Source organism: Protopterus annectens, chromosome 6.part0 (genome assembly GCF_019279795.1).
Source record: "Protopterus annectens isolate FY-2018-M chromosome 6.part0, PAN1.0, whole genome shotgun sequence".
NCBI lineage: Eukaryota > Metazoa > Chordata > Ceratodontiformes > Protopteridae > Protopterus > Protopterus annectens.
In genome coordinates this window covers 802,212,872-802,240,778 of record NC_056737.1, presented here as the reverse complement: position 1 = coordinate 802,240,778, position 27,907 = coordinate 802,212,872, and the positions used below count along the sequence as shown (strand labels likewise).

The 27,907-nt window shown below is 44.3% G+C and overlaps 1 protein-coding gene across 1 annotated transcript in view; it reads left to right on the top strand.

The window, feature by feature from the left end:
- The first annotated feature begins 2,942 nt into the window (after nt 1–2,942).
- Nucleotides 2,943–27,907, top strand: part of LOC122803898 (protein SIX6OS1-like) — a 2,044,062-nt gene continuing 2,019,097 nt past the window's right edge. Inside the window, exons 1-2 of the mRNA XM_044073582.1 lie at nt 2,943–2,953; nt 3,900–4,051. Of these exons, the coding sequence (XP_043929517.1) occupies nt 2,943–2,953; nt 3,900–4,051 (163 nt within the window). The remainder of the gene's footprint in view (nt 2,954–3,899; nt 4,052–27,907) is intronic.

Genomic DNA, 27,907 nt, shown 5'->3' with positions numbered 1-27,907 from the left:
CCAGAGACTTTACTCTTCAACTGTGTGTTCACCTAGGGATTTCCGTAAACTTGAAAATCCTTGCTTCAGCCATCACAAAATATTTTGTTCATAGGAGCAGAATTAAACACACGTCAGTTAATTCTAAGACTTCCCCCAGAAAGGATACTATCACTTCAGACTCACATCGTCTTCTACTTCTGTCAAGGAAATCTCCAGCAAAACTGGTACTGAAGGTTTTGGGACTCATGTCAGCCTCCCTTATTGCAATACCCTTGGGAAGGCTGCACATGAGAGTTCTTCAATGGCTACTGTTTGCACAATGGTCGTTTCAACAACTACCTCTAACACACGAGATTCTTATAACGAGAACATGCAAGACACATCTAAACTGGTGGCTTCAAACGTGCAACCTTTCCAAGGGAGACCATTTGTGCTACCACGCCTACAGTTACGGTGACCACGGACGCTTCCCTGATAGGGTGGGGGGGCATCTTTCAGGGACAGACAGTCCAAGGCGAATGGACCAATTTGGAGTACAATCTGCACATCAATGTTCTAGAGTTGAGGGCAGTGTTTCTAGCGTTGCAACACTTTGCTCCCCTTCTTCCTCTAGGAACTATTGCAGTTCAGACGGACAACATGTCGGTAGTCTGGTACATAAACAAGCAAGGGGGAACCAAGTCCTATCAGCTATGCAGAGAGGCCATGAGAATCTGGCAGTGGGCGGAGTCCACGGGTCGCTTTCTAATAGCAACGCACATCCCGGGGTCATCCAACGTCATAGCCGACAGGCTGAGCAGAGCAATTCTGTTACCGCACGAGTGGTCCCTAAATCAATCAGTGGCGAAAAGGATTTTTCGCACGTGGGGCCAGCCTTCCTGCGATCTGTTTGGGTCTCCAATGAATGCCAAATGCAGGAGCTACTTTGCCCTATTACCCCCTCCAGGGGAAGTCCCCAGGGACGCACTGATTCACGATTGGCCCCCGGGACTCCTGTACGCATTTCCTCCATTTCCCCTGATATCAAAGTTTCTCCAGAAAGCCAGAAACCTTCACAGGACAATAATCCTCATTGCCCCATTCTGGCCTCGTCAAATTTGGTTTCCCTTCCTGAAGACACACTGCATTCGGGGACCCTGGATTCTGGACCCAGAGCCAGATCTATTGACTCACTCGTCAGGGGCTCCCCATACCGCGCTCCGGTCCCTCCATCTAGCAGCTTGGTTGCTCCAATTCCCAACTTAGCCAGGTCTGATCTTCTTTCGCCAGCAGTTCGGGATATATTGGTGGCTTCTCATAAAGCTTCCACTACTAAAACATATTCTAGTAAATGGAAGCGATTTGTATTCTGGGCGAATACACAGCAAGTGGATCCTTTTATAGCTCCTTTGAATAAAATATTAGAGTTTTTAACGGACTTATTCCATCAGGGTGCTTCTCCTGCTACACTAAGAGTTCAATTGGCTGCCATTTCAAATTTCCATGTGGAAGAATGTGGGGCTCCTGTTATGGCCCACAGACTTTGTAAAGCCTTTTTAAAAGGGGTTTTTCATATTAGACCACCAGTCAGATCTCCTACGTCACCTTGGAGTCTAAACTTGTTGTTATCTAAATTAATGTTGCCCCTTTGAACCTGCCTCTTCTTGCCCATTAAAATTTTTGTCCTGGAAGACTCTCTTTTTGGTAGCCATTACTTCCGCTAGGCGAGTATCTGAACTTCAGGCTCTCTCCATCAAGCACCCTTATTTGATCTTTCACTCTGACAGAGTTTCTCTTCGAACTAATTCATCCTTCCTCCCTAAAGTGTGTTCTATTAACAATATTAATCAGTCAATTGAATTACCCACTTTCTTCAAAAATCACTCCAACAAAATGGAGTATATGTTGCACAAATTAGATGTTCACAGACAACTAAGATTTTACTTGGATAGAACAAAAGATCACAGAAAAACTGATCAACTTTTTGTGGCCTTTGCTGATAGCAGGAAAGGAATAGCGGTTACCAAAAGAACTCTTTCTAAGTGGCTAACGGATTGTATAATCTATGTCTATGATTCCTCAAATCTAACTCTCTTACACAAACCCAAAGGACATTCCACAAGGTCAGTGTCTACATCTCTGGCTCATGCAGCCCGCCTACCACTAGACGCTATTTGTGCGGCTGCTACTTGGTCTAAGCCACATACATTCATTTCTCATTATAAGGTAGACAAGGCTTCTAGGGACAGAGCAACCTTTGGTTCCACTGTGCTCAAGAACGTCCTTCCGTGAGTTCCTCAGGAACAAGGAGCTAGGGACGCTACCCATGTGTAAGAACAAACGGCGAGATTGAACACTATCACATATAGAAGTTATGTCCTTACCATAACGTTCCATGTGGAGTGTTCATCTCGCCTTTGTTCTTACATTCCCACCCTCCCGCCCTTAAGAAGAACGTTCTTTGATGCCTGGCCGGGAGCATTCTGCTTCTGCTTTGCAGATGTTGTGTACATAGTTGGCATGTATATATATATATATATATATGTCTATTTGTTCTTATATATATATAGTTATGTATAGACTCCTATTCTGTGCATATGTGATATAAGCATGAATGTGCTCTCTCTAGAGATTGGTTTGCTTGCAAACTAGGTCTGAGGTAAAGGCAGAGGGGGATTGTGGGTATTAGATTGTCTCGAGCTTCTTCTCGATGCAGAGCTTGCAAGAGGCCGGCACGGAGCCGAGGATCGGCTCCGGACCCATGTGTAAGAACAAAGGCGAGATGAACACTCCACATGGAACGTTATGGTAAGGACATAACTTCTACTTTTTTGGCATTAAGCTTAAGGCCATGGTTTCAATACCAGTCATTGTTCTCAGTGAGGCCTTTCTGTAGGATGTCTACATCACTTAGGGTGTCCCCAGACCAAGTACAATATTTAGGACCACTGAGGAGTTTGCGGACCTAGGACAGGTTAATAATGTCATTGAGGTGTGTTTATCCTGCCTCACACCTGATACACCAACCAACCAGTAACACCTTGCAGCCAGTCATATAATGGATGTCAGCACAGCACTACCCCACACGTTTGCAAGGGATTGACAACAGCAGAAACCCCAAGTACCCATGTGCAACACTGCACAATTGTTTCTGCAATCTTCACCAAGGAGTTCAGCTTCACAAATGTGTTCTAAGCTTGTTCCCCGACTCCGGTTGGGCAAACTCATCCTGTCTCTGTTTGAGACACTATTCAGACATGGGTTGCCTGGCACATAATCAGCCCTGTAGCCCTGTACACCATTTGCACAGTCTAGTCTACTGCTTTGGATTTCATCATTTGCTTACAACATGTGGCTCATCTGCATTGCGTTTCTGATTTCCCTGTCATTAGGCACTGTTTAGCATGTGTGGTATATCATGTTATTTTGATTCTTGTGTGACCAAGCTATCAGTGCTTCTGAATTGCCAACACCCTGTATGCTGCCTTTACTAATTTTCACTGCACAATGTGCTGATTGTTCATAAATCCTGGTCATAGTTTTTAAAAAAGTTGCCATATTGTCTTTTTAAGCTTTTATCTAAAACTGTCTTATTTGTATACTTCTCCATACTAATGTAAATTATTTGACGTTTGCTTACTTTCTTACTTCAGATCTCTTTTAACATTTGTTTGATTACTTAAATAATGTCTAAGTATAATACACCTTTTATTTGAACCAGTCTGCTAAAAACTTAATAATTTTGAATAGTGATTAATCTATTTAGAATGTTTAGAAGCTTACACCGGCTTGCATTTTACAACACAGAAGATTATGAACAAAAATTATATATAAAAGTACACAAGTTACACACAAGTGCACAAGGCTGAGCTACCTTTTTATATTATATTTACATGTTTACAATCTTGAAATAATGTTTCATAACATTTATTTTAAAGACCTCCCTTCAACATTCATGAAGAAAAAGAAAACCTTATTTTATCAGAAAAAGAGAACCTGAAGCAGTCAAGACTACCAGTTCTTCCCATGATCCCTCAGAAATTAGTTCACCCTTTGCAGTCCTTTAAACTTTCTTGGCAGTCTGAGCTAGGTATGTATTCTGTACAAAAATGGTCTTACAAAAGTATAAAGTTAAGTGCTGCAGAATGAAAAATGATATCTATAACAAATAATATTAATTAATGCAATGCTAAATATTTACTGATGTATGCAATATGAGTAGATAAAAGGCATGTAGAAATCTACCTCATGTAAAATGGTCATGTGTAGCTTTTGATGTTCATAAGACTGCACCTTTGCATTATTAATAAGGTAAAAATGTAATATTTCATATCTATTTCTATACTCATTTCATCTTGTTTTTGTTATAAATAAGTTTCTCTCATAGATTAGTACTAGGCTAACTGCCCTTGCAAGCCATTTTAAGACTAGCCAGTTATCCCCTGTGAGATTCAAATCCTGTACCTTGTGTTTGTAAGGCAAACACCTTAACCATTAGGCCACCCTCCTGCCTGTTTAGAATATATAATATGAACTGGAAGTCAAAGGCGTGTGTTTTTTTCCTTGATTCCTTTTTCATGGTAGATCTTTTGGTTTTCTGAATGGCTTAGAACACAGTCCCTGGGATTCAGAACCATTAGCCACATTGAGATAGGCAATTATGCATGATGAACAGCAGCACACAGGGTGCGTGTTATTCAGAGAAGTATTCGGCATGAGTGGTGGAAACCGAGCAGCAGAGCTATTTATGGTATATGCTAATGGCTGTAAAAGCAGATGCTGATTAGACCATTATAAAAATGTGGGGCTCTGTGTATACAAATAAAGTAAAAACAAGATGGTGGAGTGATTAAGAAATGTATAAAGAGTGTGATATAGTACTCTACACTAGTGGTAATAATCACAGCCAAATCCTCATGTGCATGCAACGGAATCAAATAAATATGTTAGGGCTTGCTGCAGCATTAGTTAATATGTATGTGCAACAGGCTACTGTTGCAGCTATGAGCCATGGTGGTGGGCATCGTAGCACTTGGAGACACTGTGTCATCCAACCACACTTAACATTTCATTGACTTCACAACACCAGCATTGTTGAATGGTACTGTGTAGATCGGGGCACCATGCAAGAGCAGTAACTTATCAGTGATCAACTGGGGACATTTATGGGGGATAACTCAGGCATTTGCCTTAGAATACTCCATCTGTTTCGCAATGCCATGCTGCTGCATGTGGGAGAACAAGACAGCCAATACCATGCAGGGCATCTATGTTATAGCCCATTTCCCTGAGATACTGGAGTGTATAGACTGCACCCACATTGAAATAAAGGCCCAACCTGCTGATCAGGGAAGAAGGTATGCAAATCATAAAGGGTATTGAATACCATTCCATTAACTGCCAGGTGGACTACAGAGCACACTGTATCATTTATGTTGTGTCTGCAGTTACCATGACTCCCACATATGGCACATATGTGACCTTTACCAATGGTTTGTAAAGGGTAACTATCCCAGAGGCATCTTATTGATGATGCCAAATGTGCCCTGCAGCCTTGGCTGATGACACCCATCAGAAATCCACAGAGAGAGGCATACAAGGGATACAGCTATCCCTATCACATGTCAGGGTCATTATGGAATGGAACATGTGTTTGAGCTGCTGAAATTACACTTTTGATGCCTGGATATATCTGATGGTACCCTACAGTAGTACCCTGGCACATGTGTTCAAATATTTTCTGTGCGTGCAGTGCTACACAGTATGATACTTAGGAGGCAAGTACAGCAGGGAGGGCAGTTGCAGGAGGCGTACATCTCAGCACACCAGGTATTGGAGGCTGAGTCGCATGAAGAGTCAGTGGGGGAGCCAGCAGCAGCAGGGGATGAAGAAGCTAGATGGAGGCAGGTGCATTGATAAAGAGGCAGTGGCTTGCACCCAGCTTCGGATCATAACTCAGCATATACATTTACTGTAAAAATGATGCATACAAATACAACACCAGACTTTGGTTATCCATTGTGCTGGCCACTCTGTACATCAAACATAGGCAACCAGAATAATACAGCATCATTTGCAAAGGTGGGGAAGTGAGCACAAGTGAAAAATATCTTCCACAGGGAAATGTGTGAGTGCTGTACTGACTGAAATTTTCTTTTTACGGTGTGTGTGAAATGTGGCCTTGGAGGAGTGCGTGAACAAGTCAGAGCTTTAGTGATGCACTTGTGTGTATGCTGGGTCACAGCCTCAGCAGTAATTGCAGCTGTGAGCTTAATCTAGCAGACAGGTCCAAGGCATGTATAGTAGATAGTTGGACATCATGTGTATATCACCACTTATTTGACCTGTCTCTACCAAAAGTTGTATGGGCATCACCATGACCGTGACTAGAAGTACATATGACTGGCAGTACCCCTGGGATGCCCCTTCTTGGCTATAGGCACCTTCACAGCATATGTTGCTATGAAAGTGCTGGTACTGCATGACTGTGACCTTGGCTATCCACATCAACAATGGCTACCATCTGTGGAGGCAGCTGTGGACTCCTGATATGCAGCAGGGCAGACTGGGAGGACTTGTCTTATGCCACTGTGTTGCTTAAGTCTATCAAAAATGTCTTGCATATAAGACACGCAGTCCTACAGGTCATCCTACATGCCCTGCAGTATCTGTATCAACTCTAGGGCTGTGATGGCATTGCACATATGTTGGGTTGCACACATAGACTCAGCTAGTTCAAGAGGAGGTGGTTCATAGGTTCATAATAGGATTCTGGATACTGGCTAAGGGTCTTGCCGCCCCTATAGTGCCTTTTTTAGGCAAGGTTCAAATGACAAATTCACCACCATAACATGAACAGGCAAGCAAAAACTGAGGGTAATGCTACTCAGTGCTAGAAGTCTGAATCTCAAAATGCACTCACTCGAGGGACTCCTTAAAATGGAGAACATCGATATCTGTGCAGTGACTGAGACCTGGTTCAAGGCTCTAGAGAGCATCCCTGCATTACCAGGCTATAACTCATACCACACTTTTTGGCCATCTAACCTGGACCAGAACACCAAAGGCAGAGGTGTGTCCATATTCATTAAGGATATCCACACCTCCAGGCTAGTTGCACAGCATAATGCATCTGAGGTTATCCAACTGCAACTTACTCTGGGCAAAACTGCAATCCAAATTGTAGCTTGCTACAGATTCCCCAGCATGCCCCAGGATTCCCACTCCTCTTTTCTTGATATACTGGAAAATATTAGGGTTCAACCAAACACCCTAATAATGGGCGATTTCAACTACACCACCATTTACTGGGAAAACTACTCCTGTACCAAATCCTTCGCTCAACGCTTTCTGGACTTCATAAATTCCAATGCCCTGGATCAACTTATCCACACCCCCACCAGGGGAAACAATATCCTAGACCTAGTCATTACCAACATGAGTGACTGAAGTCAACTCCTCGTTGGTTAGATCCGACCATAAGCTAATCACCCTAGATATCCACATCCCACCCCCACCCACCATTAAAGAAACCACGGTAAAAAATTTTTCCAAAGCCAACTTCGTGCTTCTTAAGACAGAAGTGGCAAACTTCATGACACCCATGCAGATGGACAATAGAGTTACAACTGCTGAATCCTACGCAAATGCACTCTATAAGCACTTACACGAGTGCATGGATCGTGCTATCCCAAACAGAACCAAGACGCTATCCTCCAAAAAAAGAAAGCCAATCTGGTGGTCCCTTGCCATAAACAAACTCTACAACAGAAGGAAGAAACTGTTGCAAAAGAGAGTAAAATCCCATGAGTGGAGGAGCTCCCTGGTCAGCCTCAGTAAGAAGCTGAGATCCCTTATAAAATCCTGCAAAGCTAGCTACGAAAACAAAATCGCCACTGATTCTAAGGACAACCACAAAGCATTCTATAGCTATGTCAAGAATCTCAATGGCAACACCCAGATCTGCTCTGAGTTACAGCACAACGGCATGAAAATTACAGAACCAACTGATATTGCCAACATCCTGGCAGATAGGTTCAGTGCTAACTTTACCCCCTCTCACCCCCTAAAGGGCCCATATCTATACAGGAAGAATGCAGAGTCCCTGTAATCACATCTATGCAGGTAAAAGCTGCACTCTCTAAAACCAAAAACACAGCATCCATGGGACCGGACAACATTCCAGGCTGCGTTTTACATGAACTTCAGAACGAACTGGCTCCTCACTTAAGCACCATGTTCAATCATAGCCTCACGTCAGGCTTTGTACAACAGTGAAGTGAGATCACCATAAGGAATATTTCCCTTTACTTCACTGTAGTTCAGTCTTGAAGTTGGTATATTTAAGTAGCGGTTGGTGTGGGGGGTGCAGGGGGGGGCTTGCCTCCCTGCTCACAGCATTCAGGTAAGTTGGTTTTGTTTTTTTTTTGTTTTTTTATTACATGTTCGAAGTTTTGAAACTTTGCTCATATAAGTTCGATTATATGAGGTTCAAAGTTTTGAAACTTCAAACATATAATTTAGACCTGTGTGTAACTGTATGCGTGCATGTCAGTGAAAGTGAGAGTAAGCGAACTATTTTACAATCGCTAAGTTCTGCTTTTGCAGTTTAGCGAGTGTCAAATACAAAAAGAAAAAAAATTAAAATAAAGCGTGTGTGAGAGAATATATGCATATATGAGAGTGAGAGAGAGAGATTGATCAAGCGAAACAGAAAAAAAAATGTGTGTGTATGTGTGTTTGTTTCTGTCTGCGTGTGTGAGTGAATGCGTGCATGAAAGCAGAAGAGACTGTGTGTGTGTGTGTGTGTGTGTGTGTGTGTGTGTGTGTGTGTGTGTGTGTGTGTGTGTGTGTGTGACAGACAGGGAGAGTAAAGTGTGAAAGTGATCTAGCAATCCCCTGGCAGCAGCAGCTTTGTGTACCTTTCGACCTCAGACATAGTTCTCAACATAGCACAAGAAACAAGAAATCTGGACAAAGCCTGACATAATGGGGGTACAAATGCTAAGGAATAGGGACACATATAAAGTATTGCTCTTATAAATTCAGAAAGTTGCTAGAATAACAGGATTTGTCTTAGCATGTACTTTCTGAAAGATGATTATTTAGCGACTTTAATCTTTAGATCATCCCAGTAGTTTGTCAAAAAACACATTTTTTATGAGGAACAGACCAAAAATATGAAGCAAAAATCTGAGCATTCTGCAAAAATATGTACAGTTGAGAGGTATGCTCTTAGATCAAGGTAGTTGGATAAGCCTAAAATAAATGGGACAAAGGCTCAAAATAGGAACATTTTAAATGATTTGTGTTAGCATGCATTTTCTGAAGCAGAGGTCTGTGTGTGTGTGTGTGTGTGTGTGTGTGTGTGTGTGGCAGCAGCAGCAGCAAAGAGGTTTGTATACCTCTGGACTCTTCAACTGAAGAAATCTGGATAAAGCCTAAAATAAAAGGGGGACAAATGCTCAAAAATAAGAACAGATTTTAATTATTGATCTTATAAAATTACAGATGTGCTTAAATAAAAGGATTTGTGTTGACATTAATTTTCTGAAGGAAATACAACTCTGAAACTCAAATGTATGTCATTAGTTAGTAACTTATGTCTCCAATGACTGGCAATAAACCAAATGTTGTAGGAGTAAGGGATTAAAAAATAAAGTTAATACCTGGATTTTTAAGTGTTATATTTTGTATGTAAAATGCTTCCTCCAATACCATTAACATACTACAGCAAGTTTGAAACATTAGGTGGGGGAACTATTTTACATCATAAATATATAAAAAAATAATATAATACTTAAAAAAATAAATAAGTAAAACACAACAATTTTTCAGAGAGATCATTCTCTAAGTGCTATAATGCCCTCCAGGGTGTGTGTTAATGTGTAATTAATGCCCTTCCTGGAGTGTAGAGGCCCTCTGCCTCACAACACTCCTGGGCAGGTGTTAATTACACATTAACACATACTCTGGAGGGCATTATTGCTTACATACTTTATCAACAAGAGTACATATATCCCTTACAGCAGTGTCTAATTGGAGGGGGGTGCATCTCCTATACAGTAAGTGAAACTATTTTGTTTAGCAAAACAAGCTGTGCTACATTTTTTTACATTTAATTTAAAGACCATTGTCCTTGCACCAGTTTGTAATATGGTCTAAACTGTGTTGGAACAATTGTAATTCAGTTGAAGATCAAATAACAACACCCAATTTACAGCCATCTGCAAACTTAATTAATCACGGCCCAGAAGTGCTCGCCTTATGGTCCGAGAAATATATGGCAAATATGAGAGGCCCCAAAACTGAGACCTGTGGCATACCAGTGGTAACTGTTTTGCTTTCGAAAGTGTCACCTGCTACTCTAATCACATGGGTTTTGCTAGACAGCCAGTTAGTGATCCATTACACAGTATACGGATTTATACTCAGATTTACAAGTCTATCAATAATGCTTGCATGGAAAGTAGTGTCAAAGGCCTTGGCCAGGTCTAGATATGCTATATACATTGCATAACCACTATCCACTGATTCAACTAGTTTTTCAAATAGTTTAATGAGGTTAAGGAGGCAGGACCTTCCTTTGATAAAGCAATTTTAACACCTTTATTGAATTATCACTTGTGACATAGGCACATTTACATTTATATCACAGTAATCAAACTGTATTCACAAGTTAAAATTAAGAAATATTATATGTTAAGTTGTCAATCTCGCCTTCATTCTTGCTTGATGGGTTCGGAGCCGATCCCTCGGCTCCGACTCGGCACTTGCTAAGCTCGAGAGTCACTTTTACCAGCTCGAGGCAGCCCCATATCCCATGATGCAAGGCGGTAAGTACCCAGATCTCGTTTGCCGCTTCGCTTATGAGGTCCTCCTTTTACCAGCTCCTGGTAAGTGATTCTCTTTTTGGATATTTAAGCCCCTTTTTCTTAAAAAACCCTTAATTGTTAGTTATTAGTTAATTTTTTACCTTTTGTGACAGAAAATCCCTGTCTTTTCTAATTATTTTTAGTCAATTTTACCCATCCCATCCCCTCCCTGTTAGGGTGTGTGTGTTGTTTATAGAAATACCTTTTTGGGTATTTTATTTAACTTAATTTTTGACTGGTGTGTGTGTGTGTTTGTGTAAAGCACCATGTCAAAGGAGAGGGTCTCAGGTTTTAAGAAGTGTGACTCATGCTGTCAGAAGATGTCTCTGACAGACGGTCACACTTCTTGCCTTTATTGCTTGGGCCCTCTTCACCTGCAGGACTCCTGTGCTATTTGTCATTCCTTCAGCCAGAGAGTCCTGCAGGAAAGACGTAATAAACTGATCCTTAGGGGCCTTCTTAAGCCGGAGGGCTCTCCGGCTAAGTCGGCTCCATCCAAATCAGTTAAACCTTCCAAGGCCCAGGCTTCTGTTCCTAAGCCTGCGGCCTCGGCCCGACTCGTGCTGAGTCGAGAGCGGCTCCGCTGGAGCCGATTCTGGCTTAACAGCCCTCGGCACCGATGGCTATCGGTGCCGAATCTAGCGACCACCGGTGTCGGCTCCGATCGGTTCCGACACCCATGTGGCACAGGCATCGGTGTCGGCTCCGATCGGCTCCGACACCGTTACTTTGGTGGCTGTATCGGCTCCGGCTGGAGACGATACATCGAGGCTTCCTGTCGACTCCGAGAGGTCGGCTCCGACAGGATCTATAGTATCGGCTCCGATGGCTCATTCCAGGAAGAGGTCGAGGTCTCCTTCCTTGGAGCCGATACGTTCGGCTCCGGCTTCACCTCTTCTATCGAACGGAGCCATCGGAGCCGATCTTCAAGGTCATCCAGGTTGTCAGATCATGACCTAGAGAGAGTGGTCAGTAGATTACTTAAGTCACAGGTACTGGCCCAAATGTTACACAGTCCGTCTCAACAGACGACTGTTGGTCCACACCCCGTTACAGTTCCTCCTTCAACTCTACCCCAGAGCTTGGAGTTGGAGTCTTCGAATGGTTACTGCTACGGCTGGAGGACGGATACCCCCTTCTGTTCCTTCAGCCTCTACTCTTATCTCCTCTTGAGACCTTCCTTAGAGGGATTCGTGGTCGGGCTTCCATGGTCTCCTCCGAGGGGTGAGTGGCATCGGACCCTTGTCCGAACCCGCTCTTCCCCTTGGAGCCTCGGCCTTGGTGAGCTCGGCTCCGACATCTGCCTCGGAGACTTCCCTTCGGTGGTCCCTGGAGTTCCTAGCTCTTCGAGCGGGTTCTCTCGGACCTACCTGGGAGGGGAGCATTCGAGGTGATGAAGAGTGTACTGGCCACTGGTATCAGTCAGCAGTCTGTTCCCGTAGCTCCTCCCTCTATAGTACCTGTTGACATCTCTGCCACTTCTCTTGCTACAGGACCCAGAGATCCTCCGCCTCAGGTTTCCCCATTGGGAATTTCCCCTCTTCCGAGGATTCTCCTGATGTTTCGGGAGATCCTCCTAGGAAGAGGACTTGTAAGAGGAAGCATGTAGACTCCCCGAGTCTGTCACTTCGGATACTGACTTTGATGAGTCAGAGGGATCCCCTAGATCCCCTCTGAGGATGTCTCCTTCTCAGACATCCTAGAACTTCTGAAACAGAGGGGAAACTGGCCCACCAACAATCCCTCTGAGGATGAGTCAGTATACCTAGGGGCGTTTGGATCTCGGCCCTCCACCTCCTGGGTGTCTCCGCCTTTCGACCCCCTTATGCAGGTTATTGCACGAAGCGTGGGCAGCTCCTGACTCTGTAGAGCCAGTCCCTAGGAGGCCTTCAAAATTTATCACTGCCCCGTGTGACAAACAATTCCTTACTAAGGGTGTCCCCGCTGATGCCATGGTGGTAGCTGCGGCCACCAAAAAGGAACTTGCAGATCCTTCCGTGCCCGTCCATCCTCCTAATAAGGACTCTAGGACCATGGATAGGTACGGTAAGCGGATGTTTTCCTCAGCGACCTTTGCTATGCGTTCGCTGAATTACCTATGTCACTTCACCAGACTCCAGAGGGATATCCTGAAGGAGCTGGGAGAAGTAGTTCAGGATCCTACAGCTGCAGGGGCTCAAGAAAAAATTGCTTCGCAGCTAGGAACCCTCAATTCCATTGCAAACTCCTCCATGCGGCTAATATCTTATGCTGCGGATGGAGCGAGTAGAGCCGCAGGTACAGGTGTGGCTCTTAGACGCCAAGCCTGGATGCGGCTATGTGATTTTGTGGATCCCTTTAAGGCGTCCTTCACAAATTCTCCCTTTGATGGGTCAGCTTTGTTTGGCCCTCAGGTGAAGGAAACCTTGACCAGGTGCGAGCAGGACGGCAAGACTCTTTCTGCTGTTGGAGTCCGTTTTTCCACCCCTTCTAGACCTTATCCCAAAGGACAGAAGGGCGGGAAGATGTGGTTCTGTAAATCCCAAGGAGTCACGCCGGATTCACGTGGTCAGTTTACCCCTAGAGGCAGAGGGGTTAACAACAACAGACGCCGCTCTAGAGGCAGAGGGGGTCCAAAGAACCAGGGAAACAGGGAGCCTCTCTCTGACAAGCCCTTTCAGCATCCCTGAGGTGTTGCCCGGCTGTCCCTCCTTGGAGGCAGTCGGGGGAAGATTATCACTGTACCCAGAAGCCTGGCATTCCCTCACTCAAGACAGATGGGTACAGTCGATCATATCCAAGGGTTACATAATTCCGTTCGAGGAAAGTCCTTTCCCCTCAAATTCCCTTCCAGATGTACCACCCGGTCTAAGGGAGATTGCAGAGTCAGAAATCTCAAAACTACTGCAAAAAAGAGCCATTCAGCCAGTTACAATAGACCATTCAGAGCCCGGAATCTACTCAAGGTTCTTTTTGGTCCCCAAAAAGACGGGAGACTGGAGACCAATATTGGATCTCAGCAGACTCAACAAGTCTGTCAGGAAGACAAGATTCCGAATGGTCACTCTTCAGTCAATTCTGCCCTTCTTACAGAAGGACAACTGGATGTGCTCAATAGATCTTCAGGATGCGTACTATCACATAAAAATTCACAGACGCTCCAGGAGATTTCTCCGCTGGCTGGGGTCCAGTCATTTCCAGTTCAGAGCCCTGCCCTTTGGTCTCACTACAGCCCCCAGAGTGTTCACCAAATGCATGGCAGTGGTCACGGCTCACCTGAGACGCCAAGGATTCCAGGTGTTTCCGTATCTCGACGACTGGCTCCTGTCAGCCACCACCAGGCATCAGCTTATACTAGCCAGGGATTACACAATAGACCTTTGTTCTCATTTGGGCATCTCAATCAACTTCAAAAGTCATCCTTATCGCCCTGCCAGTCTATTACCTTCATAGGCAAACTTAAACACTGTTCGGATGTCAGCTACCCTTACAGAACAAAGAGTTTCAGACATTCAGACTCATGTCAGGATCATTCTGGCCAGCAAGAAAATACAGGCCAGAATGGTTCTAAAGGTATTAGGTCTCATGGCTGCGGCCATTACTCTTCTTCCCCTGGCTCGATTCTACATGCCTTCTTCAGTGGATGCTGTTCACACAATGGTCATACCAGCAACTTCCAATGCGTCACCAGATTCTGGTGACACAGACATGCAAAGAGCATCTTGCTTGGTGGATCACATCGTCTCAGGTTCACCAAGGCAGGTACTTTGTACCCCATCCCCGATAGCCACTGTCACCACGGATGCCTCCCTGATCGGGTGGGGGTCATTATCAGGGCAGGATGGTTCATGGGACGTGGCAGCCGTTCGAGTACCATCTGCACATAAATGTCCTGGAGATGAGAGCAGTGCTTTTAACGTTGCAAGCCCTCAACGACTTTCTTCCCGTAGGGACAATTGCAGTCCACACAGACAACATGTCTGTAGTTTGGTATATCAACAAACAGGGCGGAACCAAGTCCTACCCCTTGTGTCGAGAAGCGCTCAGACTATGGCAATGGGCGATCTCCTCTCATCGGTTTCTGGTAGCAACGCATATCCCTGGGAAAACCAACATTATAGTGGACAGATTGAACAGAGCTATCCTCATGCCTCACGAGTGGTCTCTCAAGCAATCTATAGCGGAAGAGATTTTTCTGGAATGGGGTCGTCCATGTTGCGATCTTTTTGCTACTCCCCAAAACAGCAAATGTCCAGACTTCTTCAGCCTCTTCCCTCTATCAGGCCATCCCCCCAGAGACGCTCTGACCCAGGATTGGCCCCAGGGACTTCTTTATGCCTTCCCTCCATTTCCTCTGATCCCTCAGGTGATCCAGAAAGCTACCGTTTTGAGAGCCAAATTGATTCTCATTGCCCCTTACTGGCCTCGACAAGTTTGGTTCCGTTCCTCCATCATCACCTTTTGGTGCAGCCGTGGCATCTGGACCCAGTGCCAGATCTTCTGATTCACCAATCGGGTCAGCTGCACCGGTCAATCCCTTCTCTCAACCTCACAGCATGGTTGCTCCACTTCCTTCCTTAGCCAGGCTTCCTTTGATCTCTAACCCAGTTAGAGACATCATAGTAGCTTCGCTAAAATCCTCTACCAGGAGGATTTACACAAGCAAATGGAAACGTTTCTCTTATTGGGCTAAGGCCCAAAATATTGATCCTTTTACTGCCCCTGTTCAGGCAGTCCTGGACTTCTTAGCAGAGATTTTTCATGCAGGCTCCTCTTCTTCCAGAGTCAGAGTTCAATTGGCTGCTATTTCCAATTTTCATGTCGGGATAGCAGATCATAATATTATGTCCCATAGGCTCTGCAGGGCCTTTTTGAAAGGAATTTTCCTACTAAAACCTCCAATCAGGAATCCTCCTCCTCAGTGGGATCTAAATTTAGTGCTGACATCCTTGATTCTTCCCCTTCGAGCCAGCTGTTTCTTGTTCCCTGAAATATCTTTCTTGGAAAACTTTATTCCTAGTGGCTATTACATCTGCCAGGAGGGTGTCTGAACTTCATGCTCTTTCGGTTCGACCCCCCTATTTGGTTTTTCACAAAGACAGAGTATCTTTGAGAACTAATCCAACCTTTTTACCTAAGGTCGCTTCAAAGAACAATCTGAATCAATCCATTGATCTCCTGTATTTTTCCTAACTATTCAGATAGAGCTGAACAAAAGCTACATTATCTTGATGTCCACTGTCAACTTAGATATTATTTGGACAGAACAAAAAAATTTAGAAAATCTGATCAACTTTTTGTTTCCTATGCGGATAATAAAAAGGCCTTCCTGTTTCTAAAGTGACCTTGTCCAGATGGCTTTCTTCGGTCATCTCGAAATTTATACTCAGGGAAAACAGCTGTGCTCAAAACCTAAAGCACATTCAACTAGGAGCTTAGCTACTTCTACAGCTTTTCAAGCTAGACTTCCTTTGGACACTATTTGTGCAGCGGCCACTTGGGCCACTCCTCACACTTTTGTTTCCCATTACAAATTGGACTTGGCCTCCAGGGACAGAGCCAGTTTTGGCTCTACAGTCCTCAAGAGTTTGTTCCATTGAGCCACCCAGGATAGAGGTGCTAGGGACGGTCCCATCAAGCAAGAATGAAGGCGAGATTGACAACTTAACATTAAGAAGTTATGTACCTACCATAACGTTCCATGTTAGTTGTCTTCTCTCACCTTCTTTCTTGCGACCCTCCCTCCTTCCCCCTGGCCTGGACAGACCTTGTATAAGAAACTGTTATGCTAAAGACCATTCAGACCTGGTCCTTTTTCCATCTGTAAGTTTTCTTTCTTCCTTTGGGAAGTATTTTATGCTTGGTGCTATTGCCCTTTGTCAGCAAACGAGATCTGGGTACTTACCGCCTTGCATCATGGGATATGGGGCTGCCTCGAGCTGGTAAAAGTGACTCTCGAGCTTAGCAAGTGCCGAGTCGGAGCCGAGGGATCGGCTCCGAACCCATCAAGCAAGAAAGAAGGCGAGAGAAGACAACTAACATGGAACGTTATGGTAGGTACATAACTTCTTAGTTTCACATATATTGCTATATATCATATAACCTAAGCAACATTACATAAATTATTCAATTCCTGCTCCCTTTTTCTTTTAAACAAGAAACTTCTTTATTAAACCATCACTTATGATATAAGCAATCATGCATTTATATAAATGAAAACGAACCACACAGACACAATTCTAGTTTCAAGCATTTTACATCACAAACCATACTGACACACTCTCAGCTGCAGACATTATACATCACTTATAATCTACCCAGTCATTTTCAGTCAAACATTACATAGCTCATTTAAGTCCTGCCTTCTTTTAAACCTCATTCCTCCCCTGTATGTATTGTTCCCACAACTCCCATTTTTCCTATGTAGTTTGCTCCTACCTTTTTCTAATGATCTCAGTTCCATTTGTTTTATCTCTGTTACTATATTCACTACTTCCAATACAGTTTGTTTAGATTTTGATTTACATTTTCAATTAATTGCTTTTTTGGCAGCCACCATAATTAGAGACATCAAGGCCTTACCGTGTCTAGGCAGTTCCGATTCAGTATCATTGTTAAGAAAAATTATCTCCCTCATCACACCAATCTGCCCACCTAGCATCTCTGACAGTGCATCCTGCAGGGAATTCTTAAAGTCCACCAACTCACTGCAGTCCCAGAAAATATGTTCCCAATTACCTCTTTCTTCCCCATCACACCTCCAACATTTGCTATCTACCCGAGGAAAAATTCTCTGGAGTCTACTTGAGGTTCAAAAGTATCTATGTAAACATTTCCAAGCAAAAATCCTAAATCTTCTAGATTTTTTTTTGCATGGAGACATACATATATCCTCCCATTGTTTCTTTGTGAATTGCTTATCCAATCTGTCTTCCCAATCCTTTCTAACCTCCTTTGATTGATTCTTATAGTTATCATGCAATATTTTTTTATATGCTGCACTACTTATTCCTGTTTTAGTGGTAGCTTCTGCTCTAGATTCTACTAAAAACTCTACCAGTCATAGTCTTTCATTTAGGACCCCCATATTTCTTTCTCTTTGCCTATACTCTGATATCAGTCCTTGATAGAGAAGACAATCTCTAACCTGTAGAACAAATAAATTCTTGGCATCTTCCCATTCTATCATCTTTCCCTCTCTAGTTATTTGCTCCCAATGCCTTGGCTCCTTTGCCAGTTTTGTCCAATAAATTCCAGCACCCTATTGTTTATTGTCTTTATACCTAATTGCAGTTATCCCTATCAGCAGGATCTTGTTTCTCCATTCCTCTGTTTGCTTAGTTCTTAGAATACTTTCTACTACTTTATGGATATAATATTCTGTATGATTATTGTTATTCTCCTTAAAGGCCTACATCCAAAATCCCAATCTGTCTCTGTTTCTTGGGCCCCCTCCCCCGTTTCAGTATCACCCCTTTCCACTTTGAATTATAGTTTTCTGCTTGTGCTATGTATGGGAGCCTTAACTATGTAGCTGTCTAATACCTTTCAGATTGGATAATCACAATCCGCCCTGTTCTTCTGGAAGAATCAGCTTATCCCACTAGACTCTTGCCGTCTTCCCCTCCCAGGTAAAGTCCTTCAGCTGTTTATTAACTGCTATCCACAACTTCTCTTCTGGTTGATAAAAATATGCCTGACCTGTGTATAAGACTAAAGGCGCTAAAAACATTTTGACTGCTTGTATCTTGCTGTCCATATCCATATAATCAAGCTTCCATTTTTTTTCAGCTTTTGTATTATCTTTTATGTATTCTCTTCCCACATAACATTAGCTGCCACACTAGAATAATTTTTTATCCATAGTCCTAAGTACTTAATTTTATCATGTCCCCATAAATAAGGATATTGCTGAACCAATTTGTGTATGGGTACATAATTTACCGCTATTGCCTTTGTTTTAGCTTCATTAATTTTGTGTCCCGAAAAGATCTTAAACTGTCTCAGAATGTTCCACAATGCTGTAATGTCTCTTTCTGGTTTTGTCAGGTATAACATAATATAATCTGCAAATAGAGCCAGCCTTTCTTGACTACCATACCAATTACATCCTTGAATTTTTGAGTCCCTTGTTTTTTTTGCCAGTGGTTCTGAGTATAATGCAAATAACTAAGGGAAAAAAGGACGCCCCTGCCTGGTTCCTCTGCTGAAGCATAAATTATCAGAAAGGACCCCGCCCACTTTAATTTTCGACTCCGATCCCTCATATATACTCCTACTCAACCTTATAATTTTTTTCAGGAAGTGCAAATGCTTCCATTGCCGTGTTCATAAAGTCCCCAGCTTACTCTGTCAAATGCTTTCTCTTCATCAAGACCCACCAACAACAATTGTATTTTCTTACATTCTGCTTCCCTCTGGATCATCAGTGTTGTGTTAATGTTGTCAAATGTTTGCCTCAGCTCCACAAAACCACATTGATTCATATCTATCAATTTTGGCATTACTTTTGTCATTCTTTTAGCCATTATAGAAATGAACACTTTATAATCATTGTTTAGTATTGAAATGGGCTTGTATGAAGTTGGGTTCAATGTCTCTTTACCCTCTTTAGGTATTACAGCTACCACTGCTTTCTTCCAGGATGTTGGTACTTCTCCTCTTAAAATACTATTCAACAAAACCTTCCAGATCTTTATCAGTTTTTTCCCATCTAGCTTCAAAACTTCCACAGAAATACCATCTGTTCCTGGGGACTTTCTTGTAGATTGGTATACATCACAATTTGTATCTCATCTCTTCCTATCCTAACCATTAGTAATTGAGCTTTGTCTGCCTCTAACCTTGGCATATTTAATTCTTCCATAAACATTTCCATTTGTATCGTTTCTTGATTTCCATATTTCTTGGCTTTATACAGACTTTCATAGAATTTCTGAAATATTTTTAATATCTCTACAGGATCTCTTGTTGCCTTCCTTGTTACATGCTCCCTAAGCTTGCTGACAGCTCTTTCTGCTTTCTTTTGCCTGAGTCATTGTGCTAAAAGTTTTTGTGCTCTAGTGTTATTATCAAAAAACAGTTGCTTAACAGCAATCTTTCTAAATTCTTGCATATTATCGAAGTAACCCCTTATTTTCTGCTTAGCATTCTGAGGTTGATGCTCTTCTTGTTCTGTGAAATTATCCCTATTCTGCAATACTTTAACAGTTGTCAGTTCCTCTAAATAATTCTTGTTACTTCTTAACCACAAGCACCAAAAGACAGAAAGAAACTACTGACCAAACTGCAGAAGTGTGCGAACCAAATACTCCACAATAAAACCACTGGTATATTGATGCTGTAGAAAATGCTGGTAGTCCACAAAGTAAAGCAAAAAAGTTTATTGTAAGACAATAGAAAGCTGGTAAGCGCTTTCGTCCTCGACAAAAGAACTTCAATCAAACAGGTTTTGATTTGAATTTGTCTGATGTTCTTTTGTTGAGGACAAAAGCGCTTACCTTACTTGAACTGCTGTTTCTTGTCATATCCATTTGAACCTATGTCACATCTTACAAAACCTTTTGTTTTATTGAAAGCCATCAAACAAAAAAAAAAACAAACACCACCCCAATTGCCCCTAAAACCTATTAACTTAGTACTAACAGACAAAACTATGCACATTTTCAAATATTGAAGTTTTACCCTCCTAACAGGAACAAAAGTCACAAACTGACAGCCATACAGATAGACTTGAATTAACCTAAAAGAAAGGATGTTATGTGATCCTATCTCGCCTACATTCTGACTGATGGGTTCGGAGCCGATCCCTCGGCTCCGACTCGGCACGCTTATGCCAAAGAGCGAAGTCTCTTATTGGCTGAGCTTATTATATCCCAGGATGCACCACTACCAGTCCCCCAGATCTCGTTTGCCGCTTCCAACTGCGAAGACGTGGTCTCGAGCTGGCTGGGCTGAGTAGTTATTATTAACTAACTTTTCTGTCAGTTTTTTTTGCTGTTTTTTGTCACAAAAGCTGTTTTAACGGCTAACGCTCTTATTGTGTGTGTTTGGATTGTGAAAACTTGTTGTGTGTGATTGGGTTGAGTTTGATTTCGGCCCCCCTTCATCCAGGGCCTTCCTGGTCTGTCAACCCTTTTTAAAACTTTACAGGGTTTCAGAGTTCCCTGTCATTTACAGGAAGTGTTTGCGTTAAGCTATAACTGTAAGCCTATTTTTTTAGGTTTGTCATCAGTAAATCTATAGTTGTTTACTTTCCTGTCAAAGTTACTGAATTGTTTAATATAATGTCTCAAACTCCTAGGCCTTCGGGCTTTAAAAATGTTCAAATGTGGTTTCAAAATGTCTGTCACAGACGATCATTCGCTCTGTGTATATTGTTTACGGGCAAAACACTTGCAGGAGTCATGCAGCGTATGTCACGCTTTTTCCTCAAGGGTCCTCCAGGAGAGGAAAAATAAATTGATTCTTAAGGGGTTAATTAAACCTTCCTTTGAAGAAGCCTTGGCATCCTCTCCTTCTCCGCTAAAAGAAAAGGGCGTCTGTTCCGACCAGTCCGTCGGATCCGACCGCCAAGAGACATAGGCAGGCCTCTCCTTTGGCTCCAAAGACTTCGGAGCCGAGGTCGGAACGGTCTGCCTCGATGCCACCAGTATCGACTCCTCTGGCTTCGGAGCCGATGGCTGGGGCATCGAGGCGGGTCACCTTCGCCGGCTCCGCTGCTCGGAGCCGACAAGGGTCGCCCGCTCAGACACTTCCTCCTCGGCGCCCCAGTCCACCTCCGCACCGATGGAATCTGGTCTGTGTATTCCCTCGGCGCCGATACTCATCGTGTCGCCTCGGAGCCGGTCCCCTAGCCCTTTGGGGCCGATGGAGAGGCCTTCTCGAACCCGTTCTGTTTCCTCTCGGTCTTCGAGAATGTCAGATTCTGATATAGACAGGGTGCTCCAAAGACTGTTCCAGTCCCCAGTCTTCCAAAAATTTGTTTCGCTTCCGACCCAGTTGGCTTCGGAGCCGATGACCTTGGCCCACCCCATTGCCATTCCTCCTCCGACTGCTTCGGCTCCGTCGGAGCAGGTGCTGTTGGAGCCGGTGGAGATCTCAGGGTCGGCTCCGACCCTTACTCCAACCCGGGCCTTCGGGTCCGAGTTTGGTACGCCGGACTTCTTCGGCTGGACCCGGGTGATGTTTCGGGACCTATGCTTTCGGTTCCGAGCCTCCCTCGGTGCCGCTGCGGGACTTCCGTCGGCTGTCACGGCTCGAGACCGGACACTCCCAGGATTCTGGGGTCCGGCTTTCAGGGCCATGAGGAGTGCCTTGGCCAAGTCCTCTTCGCCATCTCTCCGGCTTTACCGGCACCTTCCCTGGGCGTGGAGACTGGGTCTTTGGCAGTTCCCTGTCCGTAGCCAGCGGAGCCCCGAGGCCTGAGGTTACCCCCAGTGGGGTTCCCTCCTCCTGAGGGTTCTTCGGAGTTGTCTTCGGAGGAACCCCAAGGAAGAGATCGTGCAAGAGGAAGCACGTGGACTCCCCGAGTCTATTACATCAGACACTGATATGGATGATGCAGAGGGTCCCAGTCGTCCTCGGATGATGTCTCATTTGCAGACATCTTAGAGATCCTCAAACAACGAGGCGGCTGGATATCCAGAACCCCCTCTGCGGACGAATGAGTGCTCCTCAAGGCCTGTGGGGCTCAGCCCTCCGCCTCCTGGGTGTCTCGGGCCTTCGACGAGCTTCTGGATTTAGTTTGTCGAAGGGCGTGGGAACATCCAGATACCGTGGAACCAGTCCCTTCTCGTCCAAATAAATTTTTGTCTGCTCCCCCTGAGAAGGAGTTCCTTACTAAAGGCGTGGCTGTAGATGCCATGGTGGTGGCATCTGCTACACAACAGGACGTGGCAGAGGCTTCAACGTCCGTCCATCCTCCTAATAAGGAGTCTAGGAGTATGGACAGGTACGGGAAGCGCACCCTGACTTCAGCGGCCTTTACTTTAAGGTCTCTGAATTATTTGGCACATTTTACCAGGCTTCAGAGGGATCTGGTCAAGGAGTTGTCAGATTCCCTCTCGGTAACCTACCTGAGCAGCTAGCCCAGTCGGTTAGCTCTCAGTTGGCTATCCTTACGTCAATTTCTAACTCGTCCATGAGGCTCATTTCCTATGCGGCCGAAGGCGGTAGAGCGCAGGCACAGGCGTGGCTCTCGAGACAAGCCTGGCTCCGCTTGTGTCAATTTGGCGGAGGGCTTCAAGTCTACCGTCGCCGACGCACACTTTGATGGGTCCTCATTGTTTGGACCCAAGGTGAAAGACACCCTTACCCGCTGTGAGCAAGAGGGAAAAACTTTATCTGCCGTAGGTGGCCGTTATTCCACTCCCTTCGGCCTTATCCCAAGGCTAAAGGAGGGAAAATGTGGTTCCAAATCTCGCAAGTTTTTCTCCCAACAGCAGGAAGATTCCCGTCCAGAGGCAGAGGACGGGAAATTTTTCAGGGAGACGCCGTCCCAGAGGCGGCAGAGGGCCCGCAATTCTGGAGACCGCGAGTCCTTTCGTGGCTCTTCAGCCTCCCACACGTCATGAGGGATTGCCCGGCTGTGCTGCTCCGGAGCCAGTCGGGTGTCGCTTTGCCAAGCACCTAAAAGCCTGGGAGTCAATCACTCAGGACAGATGGGTGCTTCGGATCATTGCCGGAGGTTACGCCATCCCATTCACATACTCACCCCCACCGTCCAAAAGAATCCCGGACCCACCACCCAGTCAAAGGGAAATAGCAGCCGCAGAAGCTTTAAAGCTGCTAGAAAAAGGAGTCATCCAACCGGTCCCCACAGACCAGATCGGATCAGGAAATTACTCCAGGTTCTTTTAGTGCCAAAAGACAGGGGACCTGAGGCCAATATTGGATCTCAGCAGACTGAACCAATCCGTCACGAAATCCAAATTCGAATGGTCACGTTACAATCCATTCTCCCATTGTTGGAGAAGGATGTTTGGATGTGCTCCATAGACCTCAAGGACGCCTATTATCACATACCGATACATCAGGCGTCCAGAAGGTATCTGCGCTTCAGCCTGGGAGTCAGTCATTACCAATTTTGCGCTCTGCCCTTTGGTCTCACCACAGCCCCAGGGTGTTCACCAAGTGTTTGGCAGTAGTGACGGCTCACCTGAGAAGTCTTGGATTCCAAGTGTTTCCCTACCTCGACGACTGGCTCCTGACTGCCACCACCAGGCATCTACTAATGGACAACCTCAAAGTCACCATCTCCTGGGTGTTTCCCTGGGGATTACATTCAATTGGTCAAAGTCTGTCTTGCTGCCCTCTCAACGCATAAAGTTTATAGGAGCAGAGATAGACTCAAGATTGATGCGCATCTTTCTTCCTGCCGAAAGGATCCGAACTTTACAGGGCCAAGTTCAGGCTCTAATCTCGAGATCCAAAGCCCCAGCCAGGATGGTTCTACAGGTTTTAGGCTCAATGTCTGCCACGGTTCTTTTAGTTCCTCTAGCAAGATTACACATGAGGATTCTTCAGTGGCTCTTGTCAACTCAATGGTCCTTTCAGGATCTTCCCCTCAATCATCACATCATGATTACGGAAATATGCAAAAGGGACCTACGCTGGTGGCTTCAGACATCCAACTTGGATCAAGGAAAACCCTTTGTTCTCCCCTCTCCAGTGGTTACCCTGACGACAGATGCCTCCCAGATAGGGTGGGGGGGGCATTGTCTGGGCAGGCTAGTTCAGGGCTCCTGGCTTCCAGACGAAGCTCCTCTCCACATCAACGTGTTGGAGATGAGGGCTGTACTTCTATCCCTCCAAGCCTTACACAAGTTTCTTCCTCAGGGCACCATCGCCATCCACACAGACAACATGTCGGTGGTTTGGTATCTGAACAAACAAGGAGGGACCAGATCATACCCCCTTTGCAGAGAGGCCATGAGAGTGTGGGAATGGGCTGTAGCTACCAACCGCTTCTTGGTAGCGACCCACATCCCGGGAAAGTCAAATGTATTGGCAGACAAATTAAGCAGGACAATTCTCTCTCCTCACGAGTGGTCTCTAAACCACACAGTAGCAGCCCAGGTTTTCAAGAGATGGGGGACGCCGTGCTGCGACCTATTTGCAACTCCTCAAAACACCAAGTGCCAAAGGTTCTTCTCCTTGATCCCACATCAGGGAGTACCAGCCATGGATGCTCTACAACAACCTTGGCCAACAGGGCTACTTTATGCCTTTCCTCCAATTCCACTTCTTCCCAAAGTTATTCAAAAAGCTTCTCAACTGGGGTCTTCAATGATTCTGATTGCCCCATACTGGCCTCGTCAGATATGGTTTCCTTACCTGAAGAAGCATGCAGTGGACGATCCGTGGACCTTAGACCTAATTCCGGACTTGCTAATCCATCAGTTGGGACATCGGCATCAATCCCTGCAATCTTTGAATTTGACAGCTTGGCTCCTCCACTTCCGACCTTAGTTAGAAGGCACACACTAGACCCGGAAGTTGTTCACATTTTATCTTCGGCCCACAAACCCACCACTAACAAATTGTACCTCAGTAAGTGGAAAAGGTTTGCTATCTGGGCTCAACTCAAGGGTTTAGACCCTATCACTGCTCCTGTCCCAGAGGTTTTGAAATTCTTAACATCCCTGTTTAATCAGGGATCTTCTGTCTCAACTATTAAAGTCCAACTAGCGGCTATCTCTAAATTCCACGAATCCATGGATCCTCCCTTGATGAGCAGCAGACTATGCAAAACTTTCATTAAAGGTGCCAGCCTATTAAGACCACCAATTTTTCATCATGCACCTCCGTGGGATCTTGATTTGGTGCTTCGCTCATTAACATCTCCCCCTTTCGAACCGGCTGCTACATGCGAGTTAAAATACCTGTCTTGGAAAACTGCATTCTTAGTTGCAATTACTTCTGCAAGAAGAGTTTCAGAGCTTCAAGCCCTGTCTATTAAGCCACCATACTTGATTTTCCACAAGGATAGAGTATCACTTAGGCCTAATCCATCCTTTGTCCCAAAGGTCTGTTCTAGTTTCTGTCTCCAACAATCTCTAGAGCTACCAGTTTTCTTTCCGAAATTCTCCAATGAAGCAGAATACACTCTCCATAAATTGGATGTTCACAGGCAATTACGCTTCTATTTAGACAGGACTCAGCAACTTCGTAAGTCAGACCAGTTGTTTGTGTCCTTCTCAGATAATAAATTGGGCCAAACCATCACAAAAGCTACCATCTCAAAATGGATCAGAGATTGCATAACTAAGGCTTATTCTTCTTCGAATAAGCAACTTACAACATCTATCAAAGCTCATTCTACCAGAGCTATGGCTACGTCTATAGCTTTTCATTCTAAGCTAGCTATATCGGAAATTTGTGCTGCGGCTACTTGGTCCAACCGCACACTTTCATTTCCCACTACAAATTGGATGTGGCATCTAAAGGGCGAGCATCATTTGGTTCCACGGTACTCAGGAGTGTTTTCCAGTGAGCCACCCAGGATTCAGGTGCTAGGGACGCTGTCCCATCAGTCAGAATGTAGGCGAGATAGGATCACATAACATCTTTTAGTTATGTACTCACCATAACTTCAGATGTTTGGGATCCATCTCTACATTCCTAATACCCACCCTCCTTCCCCCTGCCTTGGAGATCAGAAGAGATTGAACGGTTTTGAGTTCTACTGTTTTATCTTGTTTCATCTGACGATGTTATATAAGCAGGGTATGCATGTGTGCATGTATGCGGACAAACTAGATCTGGGGGACTGGTAGTGGTGCATCCTGGGATATAATAAGCTCAGCCAATAAGAGACTTCGCTCTTTGGCATAAGCGTGCCGAGTCGGAGCCGAGGGATCGGCTCCGAACCCATCAGTCAGAATGTAGGCGAGATGGATCCCAAACATCTGAAGTTATGGTGAGTACATAACTAAAAGTTATGCATGATAAAATACATGGTGCAGCTGTGCTTCTACTAAGTGCTAATTGGTTTTCTCTTAGCTTTGTAGCTCTCCCAGCTGGGAAAAACCCTGAATGCTTTCAGAGAACATTATGTCCTAGCCAGTTTCTCTTTTCCTTTTTTTCCTCAGCCAGTCAATCTCCACCAGACTGTAGCCAGTTTCTCTTGATCAGATTTTCTGCATGGACACATGAGAACCAGGCAGCCAGCTTCTCTATATAAAATTGTTTCCATGGAAACATGAAGACCAGCTGCAGAATTGCTACTACGCAAACATGTATTTGCTAGAAAAAAAGCCTCATAATATTTAATATTCTTTTTCATTTACTTGCTCTTTCTTAAAACTTGTTACCAACTCAATTTAAGGTCCTTAATGTAGTCTACCCACTATGCAAGATGAGAAAAAGCACATGAATTTTTCTTTTGTCTTTGATGAACCCAAACTGATGAGGGTCCAGGGTTGAGAGATTTTCAGTGTCCAGATTAATGAAGTCTGAGATAATACACTCCATAGCTTTACATGAGATTAGTGAAACTAATAGGTCTTTAGTTACAAGGGTCTGTGGTTGGGCCATGCTTGTGTAATGGCAATACAGTAGCTTTTTTCTGGGATTCAGTAATATAACCAGTGGAGAGGCTTAAATTAAAGAGTTTAAGTAAGGGTTCAGAAAGAGTATATCTGGCACTGTTTTTTTAAAGGGCTGAAGGAACTTGTTCCATAGTAATTAAAGTGGGTGGATGAGATTGTGAAACCTGTTGGATAGCTGCAACTGTGGTGGAGTAAATTTTGCACCAGATTTGTTATTGGCTATTTCCTTTGGGTCAGAGAGTGTATTATTATTGTGGACTGTCTCAAACAATGTTGGGTGCTAGTGCTTAACGTCTTGATATAGTTAAAGAAAGATTTGCAATTATTTTTGGTCTTAGTGAGTATGTTAAGTTCATACTCAGCTTTGAGATTCCTAATAATTCCCTTAAGCTCTTTGTTTGTATGCTTAAGTGTGCTCTGAGGGTAGGTAGAATGAGACATCTTAAAAGCATTAAGCAGTTTCTTTCTCTTGTTAATTTATTTATATGGGTATTCCATCACAGGAGATTGTTTTTAAATGTCTCATTATACTTGTTATGG